Source organism: Sinocyclocheilus grahami, unplaced genomic scaffold (genome assembly GCF_001515645.1).
Source record: "Sinocyclocheilus grahami isolate Dianchi unplaced genomic scaffold, SAMN03320097.WGS_v1.1 scaffold283.1, whole genome shotgun sequence".
Classification (NCBI taxonomy): domain Eukaryota; kingdom Metazoa; phylum Chordata; class Actinopteri; order Cypriniformes; family Cyprinidae; genus Sinocyclocheilus; species Sinocyclocheilus grahami.
The window spans coordinates 1,043,112-1,051,620 of record NW_015505462.1 but is presented as its reverse complement, the minus strand read 5'-3'; the positions used below and the strand labels follow the sequence as shown (position 1 = coordinate 1,051,620).

The 8,509-nt window shown below is 37.8% G+C and overlaps 1 protein-coding gene across 1 annotated transcript in view; it reads left to right on the top strand.

The window, feature by feature from the left end:
• LOC107600426 (gap junction alpha-5 protein-like) overlaps positions 1 to 7,867 on the top strand; it is a 9,294-nt gene extending 1,427 nt beyond the window's left edge. Inside the window, exon 2 of the mRNA XM_016292321.1 lies at positions 6,574 to 7,867. Coding sequence (XP_016147807.1) covers positions 6,589 to 7,788 — 1,200 coding nt within the window. The 5' untranslated portion in view covers positions 6,574 to 6,588 and the 3' untranslated portion in view covers positions 7,789 to 7,867. The remainder of the gene's footprint in view (positions 1 to 6,573) is intronic.
• The last annotated feature ends 642 nt before the right edge of the window (positions 7,868 to 8,509 follow it).

Genomic DNA, 8,509 nt, shown 5'->3' with positions numbered 1-8,509 from the left:
TATATATATATGTGTGTGTGTGTGTGTGTGTGTGTGTGTGTGTGTGTGTTTGTGTGTGTGTGTGTGAGTATATATATATATATATACACACACACACACACACAATATATATATATATATATATATATTACCATGCTAAAAACCAGCATAACAGATGCTTACATATATTTACAAAATATTCTATTAATTTAATTTACATAAACACTATCCTATAAGACAAAAGACTACAGTTATTAATGCTTAAGGAAGCAACAGTAATATTAAGAGCCAGGGGTTGATACTTTGTGTAAATTTACTTACTTTGTCTTGTGTACTATATGCTAAACTATTTAAAAGGTTGGAGTTAGCACGTTTTTTTATGTTTTTGCAATTAATTAATTACAATTAATTAATTGTAAAACCGTAATATTGTGAAATATTACAACAATTTAAAATAACAGTTTTCTGTTTTAATATATTTTAAAATGTCATTTATTTCTGTGATGGAAAGCTGAGTTTTCAGCAGCCATTACTCAAGTATTCAGTGTCATGTGATTCTTCAGAAATCATTATTTCGAATTCTTATTCCATTATACTGATTTTTTGCTCAAGAAATATTTCTTATTATTAATGTTGAAAACAGTTGTGTTGCTTTTCAGGCTTCTGTGATGAATAGAAAATTTAAAGGGGTCATATGATGCGATTGAAATTTTCCTTTCACTTTGGAGTGTTACAAGCTCTTGGTGCATAAAGAAGATCTGTAAAGTTGCAAAAAGACTAAAGTCTCAAATCCAAAGAGATATCCTTTATAAAAGTTAAGAGTCAACCACGCCTACCTAAAACGGCTCGTTCTAACACGCCCCCACATGTCTACATCATGATGTGGGAAGATTTGCATAACGCCGCTTAAATGTTCACGCAAAGAAAGAAGGCGTAACTTTTATTCTCGATGTAGTATTGTTGTTGCGTGCTGCCATGTCGTGAAGGCGCTGTGTGTTTTGTTGTGAAAGCAAAACTACTTTGTTTGGCCTTCCAAAAGAGGACGATATATGCTCCGTCATGCCTGGAGCTGATCCGTGCTGGTTGCTGAGGGAATACATCAACTTTGCGCTGTGGATCACCGGATCGGCTTTCACCATGGACGAAGCGGAGTCCAGCCCGGAGTCGTCACATGTGGTTGCCGTAAGCCTGCCCGCTGCCGCTCACTTAAACCTTTAACGCATACGATCACACCGGTGTGATCAGTCTTGGCTGGTCCCTGAAGCGTACGATCACACCGGTGTGATTAGAACTTTCAGTGCATCACGTCATCAACTGCTGAATTTAAATCCACTTTAGCGTTTTGCCTGGCGCAGAGCCAGATCGGACGCGCTGAGTGCCTGTCATATTATCACAAATATTCAGTGTTTTCAACCATATAATGCTTATTTTAGGTTTCAGACATTTAAATACACATAAGTACTAGCAAAACCATACATTTACAGTTTGCAAAATACACGCTGATGTCTATGGAAATGGCAACAATGATCCTTACTAATATAATCTGACGACATGTTTTTATTGATATCATATACAGATTGTGTAGGTAACTATAAAGTTTACTCCGCTCTTCTCCCAGTTTACCGGAGACCTACTTTAACGTGTTTCGGGAGGAGATGAATTTGCGTGTTGTAAATGCCAATTACCCGGTATAGAACAACTAACACGGTCGATATAAAAGTGTTTAAACTACCAAATAGATTTACTTGCACATATTTCAGAATCGGAATATCAGATATTTCATAATATAGTGAGCATGTTTGTGAATATTTAGAATAAAATAGGAAAAACTAAATAAAAGCGATCCATGTGTCACACAGATCTATTGTGGCTCACTTTAGACATTCTACTAACTATAAGTAACTTTGTAACTACATGTCACTTAATTCTCATTAATTTGCATCTACATGTCTACTAACTCTCAGAGTAGACAGGGTAGGTTTAGGGTTAGAATACGTTGAAAGTGTTAGAAGATATTAAGCAGACAGTCTACTAATACACTACTAACTGCTAGTTGACATGTAGTTGCAAAGTTACTTACTGTTAATAAAATGTCTAAAGTGGACTATCGAAATAAAGTGTTACCCATTCTGATTCCGAAAAGTGCTCCAATCCAGAAAAACAATCTCAAGATTAAGTGATTGTAAAACAAACAAACAAACAAAAAATTACTCTTTTGTGCACCATCCAGCACTTCACTCTCAAGTCTACAAGATGGTAGACACAGACCTTTTACTTTGGTCTGCTATCCACCATTAAAATGGCAAAAAAAGAATAAAGAAGAATTTCAATTTATTTAAGTGATGGTGAAAATAAGCTGTGTCCCAAATCAAAGACTGCAAAAAGTTATAACGTTTGGCAGTCTATAGTACTCCATATGTTTTTCCCGGTCCGACCGATTAGTACAGCCCAAAACATGACAATAATTTACCCTTTTCAGCAGTAATAATCAGCCAGATTTGCAAGTTACGTTCGGTTCAACGGCATTGTATACGTCCAGTGCCACCAATATGGCCGACTTTAGAATTGATGACGTGTGGTGAAAATTAAACCTTTAAACCTTTAACGCATACGATCACACCGGTGTGATCAGTCTTGGCTGGTCCCTGAAGCGTACGATCACACCTAGAACTTTCGAACTTTCAGTGCGTCACGTCACCAACTGCTGAATTTAAATCCGCTTTCGCACTCCGGGCTGGCGCGGAGCCAGATCGGAAACGCTGAGCGCTTGTCATATTATCACAAATATTCATTGTTTTCAACCATATAATACTTATTTTAGGTTTCAGACATTTAAATACACATAAGTACTAGCAAAACCATACATTTACAGTTTGTAAAATGCACGCTGATGTCTATGGAAACGACAATAATGATCCTTACAAATATAATCTGACGACATGTTTTTATTGATATCATATACAGATTGTGTAGGTAACTATAAAGTTTACTCTGCTCTTCTCCCATTTTACTGGAGACCTACTTTAACAAGTTTCGGAAGTAGAGGATGAATTTGCGTGTTGTAAATCCCACAGCTCGGATTCAGCGCAAACTAACATGGCGGCGCCAATTACCCGGTATAGAACAACTAACACGGTCGATATAAAAGTGTTTAAACTACCAAATAGATTTACTTGCACATATTTCAGAATCGGAATATCAGATATTTCATAATATAGTGAGCATGTTTGTGAATATTTAGAATAAAATAGGAAAAACTAAATAAAAGCGATCCATGTGTCACACAGATCTATTGTGGCTGCGTTGTGTCACATGACAAGCATGATGTGTCGCCAGGGAAAAAAAAGGCGATACATTCTAAAATGACGGTCGCCAAAAAAAAAAACTCACGCTGGGGACTCAGCTAGAATATTTTAAACTCACGTGCGAAAGGGTTAAGCCGGCCCTTCGCTCACTCTAGGCCTCCGGCCTCCGCTCACTCTAGCCTGTCGTGTGTGAAATAATGTTCTTTTTAGCAACATCATATGACCCCTTAAAAGAACAGCATGTCTTTGAAATAGAAATCTCTTGTAACCTTATAAATTATTTTACTGTCCCTTTTAAGCAGTATCATGTGTCCTTGCTGAATTAAAGTATTAATTTTTCAATACCAACAACAAAAATATTGTTGACTCCAAACTTTTAAACTGTAAATTAAACTTTTAAACTGTCAATTAAACTTTTAAACTGTAAATTTCTGTGGCAATAGCTTCATTCATTTACACAATTTTTATGATCCCTCTTACTTGAAAAAAATTATAAACATCATGCAGATTCTGCGAGGGATAAACTTATAAGCAGAACTATATAAACCACAGTGTTTGTCTTTGTGTCTTGCCTAGTTTACACTTCTGGTTATATTGGGACAAAGATGTGATTATAGTCTGTGGTGTCATGCCGATTCTGGAAGTCCCTGACATCAGGTTGAGGGGAAAGGGCTTAAATAAATATTTGTTCAGAGTTAAGGGGTCAGTCTCATGCGTGGGCATTGCAGTGCCTCTTATGGTGTGAGAGGCAGTGTGCCCACAGCGACATGATCACTGTGAGAAAAACCAGCATGCCATCGCTTGCCAACAGTGCCTGGCACCTTTGTGAAGTGTTATATATATATATATATATATATATATATATATATATATATATATATAACTCATTCTGTAAGTTAGTGCTACTAGCGCTTAATATGTCAGAAGAAAGTATTATTCATAAAGCCTGTGCTTTGCTGCACATAGAGTTAAGACAGCTTATTTAATTTCGTCTTTGCTTCTGATAAATTTCATAATTAAATTTGAGACATCATAAGATTTCATTGTTTAGTCAACTGCTCACTGCACTTTTCTTTAAGTAGTTTTTAGAGCTGGATATGCACAGGAAATTTATCATGTTAAATACAAGTACATTTTGGTTCAATTTAACATAAAAATTACAATGGAATATAAACTTCCAGGTTCATATTTCCCAAAATCAAAAGAAAATAATTTTTTAAAAATTATATTTTGCATACAGAAAAAAAATTTAAGGTAGTTAAAAGTACAAAATGCATTAAAGTTAGTACAATAAAATAGGCTTCTTTATATACAGTCCAGTTATTTCATTAGTTCCCACTTTTTATTGTCTTTGGATTAGCTCTCACTATAAATACTAAATGTAGATCAGATATTTTTATTATTTTACATCTGCTCAAAAAGTAGGAGGGCCTCTATGCAAAGTTTGCAAACTGTCTGTCCATATTTGGTCATTCTGCAGGAGATTAGCAAGACCGGTACAGCAAAACAGGGTTTGGTACAAGATGGGTGTGAGGGCACAGGCAGGCACAGACCCACACACACATACACTTTAAAGGTAACTCTCTAGTGTGGCCGCAGTTAGTGCTTCATTAAACATTTGAGATTTAATGGATATTCGAGTGACAACATCCTGTAAATAGCATTAAATCGAAAGCCCTTTCCAAGTATACCCTTAACTGGTGCTGAAGAAAGCAACTAAAACAGGCACGTGGAGACCCTAAGAAAAGATTAATGAGTGTGAAAAGACACATAACACACTTTCAGTCTTTTTACAACTTTTAAGCTGTAAGATAAATTGTATCAATTTCATTTAGAATTAACTACTTATTTTAGAGATAAACAAGATGCTTTATAAAATGACTGGAATTTAGAGTGATTTATTTAAGGGGAGATTAAAGTGGCTGGACTGGCATTTACGGAAATGAGGCAGTGCTCACTGATGTTATTTTGGGAAGCAACACTGGACAGTGTCAGAGGTGTAAAGAGTACCTAAAAACCATACTTGAGTAAAAGTACAGATACCTTACAGTGAAAATTACTCCACTACACGTCACAAGTCACCAATTCCAAAACAACTTGAGTAAAAGTCTTACAGTATTTTACTTAAGTAATTTTAACAGTACTTAAGTATGTTACTTATACTAAATATAGGCTCAAAGATGCACTAGTCAAAGAGACACGCCAGTCAAAAACTAACGTTGAGGAGAAGCTGCAGAAAACAGGCAGAGGCAAGGATCTATGTACTGGTATTTAATAGAAAAACTAGAACAAACAATAAGCCAAAAACCAAAGGGAACAAAGAACAGAATGACTGGCAAACAGACAACCATCACATTCAACAACTCACAAGGAACTAAAGAACAACTAGGGCTATATATACACATGGGGCTAACAAGCTGAACAAGATAAGACACACCTGGGGAGACTAATCAAGGGGAACCAATGAACAAACGGACTACAAACTGACTACAAACACCACGGGAGACAGGAAGTGACATAAAAGTCCAGGGCAAGGCACAGAGAGCATGAAACAAAAACAAGAAGGAGTTGATTTGTCAGGAGAGCAATCACACTTATTTTCTAAAACCAAAATAAAACGGAACACCTCAAAATTGCAAAAACAAAAAAGGTCTCTTCAGTATAATGGATAAATAAAATAATGTTAAGTAAAATTAAAAAGCCAAAGCCTTCTTGCAGTGGATGTGCTGGTTTGGGCCTCATTGCCGGCTGCAGTCATGTCCTCATCTCATATATAAAACAGCTGTGATTCACAAATACTTGCTAAGGAACTGGCATTCACATAAAGTAGCCTTGTTGACAAGTTTGGGTGAGTAAGGGCAAAACGCAGAAGATGCAGTACTTTCAGTGACCTGTAACAGGCAGTATCACGTCTTTTGTAGCAGAAATAAACTGCTGCAGAAAAAGCTAGGTACATGCTAAATGTAATGTGTAACTGTTATGTGATGTGTTTACAATTATTCTAAAAGCTGATTGGCTTGGATGGTTACCTCTCACGTGATTGATTATGTAGAGACTTTTTTTACATTTATTGAATAACAAATATATGAACAAAATAACCATGTATAAACCTTTTTTAACAAAGAAAAATAAATAAATACATTTCCTAGAGGGAATAAACAGTTTTTCACAAAACTTTTTTCAGTGGTATTTGCATTGCTATTTTTCAGTGGTATGCATTTCATTGGTATTGAAAAAATGTCTCAATGCCAATCTCTTTTTTTCTTTTTTGCTCCCTCTGCATCAATAGTGTTGGCGTGGAGTGATGGGGGACTGGAGTCTCTTGGGTAATTTTCTGGAGGAGGTGCAGGAGCACTCCACAATAGTGGGGAAGGTGTGGTTGACCGTGCTGTTCATCTTCCGTATCCTGGTGCTGGGCACGGCGGCGGAGTCATCGTGGGGCGACGAGCAGTCCGACTTCATGTGTGACACACTACAACCCGGTTGCACCAACGTCTGTTATGACCGAGCTTTCCCCATTGCCCATATCCGCTACTGGGTGCTGCAGATTGTCTTCGTATCAACACCATCGCTCATCTACATGGGCCATGCCATGCACACTGTCCGCATGGAGGAGAAGCGGAAATGGAAGGAGCAGGAGGAGAAGGGTGAGGAGGGCAAAGGAGAGCAGGAGTATTTGGAACAGAAAGAGAAATTAAAATATCCAAAGACAAATATCCGCCTAAAGGGGGCACTGCTGCAGACATACGTCCTGAGTATTGTGATCCGCTTGGTCATGGAAGTGACCTTCGTTGTTATCCAGTACATGTTGTATGGAATCTTCCTGAATGCTCTGTATCCTTGTAACATGTCACCTTGTCCCAACCGTGTGAATTGTTACATGTCCCGTCCAACTGAGAAAAACGTCTTCATTGTGTTTATGCTGGCAGTGGCAGCTGTTTCACTGCTCCTCAGTGTGTTAGAACTGTACCACCTTGGATGGAAACAGTGCAAGCAAAGCCTTCGAAAATACGCTGACAAAAATGCCAGTGATGTCAAAAGCAAAACCGTTAAAGTTGTTTCTGTAGCCCAGCCTGGCAAGACGAGTATTCCAATGGAACTGCGTGAAACAGCACATCCCTCCCAAACCTGCACCCCACCCCCAGATTTCAACCAGTGCCTAGCATCAAGCCAAGGTCCAACATCACCCCCGCATCTGCATCACCACCATCTTCATCACATCCACCAAACCTGCCAGCCCTTCACCAACCGCCTGGCCCACCAGCAGAACTCTGTCAACATGGCCACTGAGCGGCATCACCACAGCCACGATGATCTGGAGCCGCCTGTGGACTTCCTGCAGATGAGCTACGAGAGTCCTGAGACTCGAGTCCCAGGTGAGATGACACCCAGCGCCCCCTCCACGCCATCCCCCCAACCAGGCTACTTCAGAGACAAGCGCCGGCTTAGCAAGACCAGTGGTACTAGTAGTAACCGAGACAGACCAGGTGATCTGGCCGTGTAGGTTGGATTAAAGGACCACCTCGGAGGAAAAGAAGCTGGGAGTGTGAACTAGCCTTAAGATGTGAGATATGGATGCAAGGGGTGTGCATGCTTGTGAGTGTATGAGTATACTTGTGTGTTGGAGTGAATCTGTATCAATCTGGTTTCATTGAAACTGTTGTAAGTGCATGTATATTTTTATAGGGTGGATCAGATAATCCTGAATAAAAGGGTGTTGATATATTTAGTGAATGGAAGATGAAAGGACTACTGAAATAACGTTGTGGCATTTACAAGATAGTACTGGATAGTTTTGCACACTGATAAGGTTCATATTTTAAGAAAAATAGTTTTGATTTAGGTTTTTGTGTTCTGTAATTCAAAACACTCCAATCAAACACTTTATTTGAGCCAAAAAGCAATAAAGCACTTAAACATATCTTAATAGAGATCATTGCAAAACAATTCATTGTAAATAAAGAAATAAAAAGAAAAAAAACATATCATGTATTATGTATTGTGTGTGATGATTTTACTAAGATTTATTAAATTTATTAGCAATAAATGACTACAGAAAAGTTTATGTGAAATAAATAACATTAAATTCTATGAGGTGATTTAAGATATTCCTTATATTATGATCAATTTACCAGGAATGCAAATATGTGTGAATTATTAAGACAGAAGAGTTATTGGTTACAGTGAGGCTATACTTAAATGAGATAGTTTTCCAAACAGAGGAA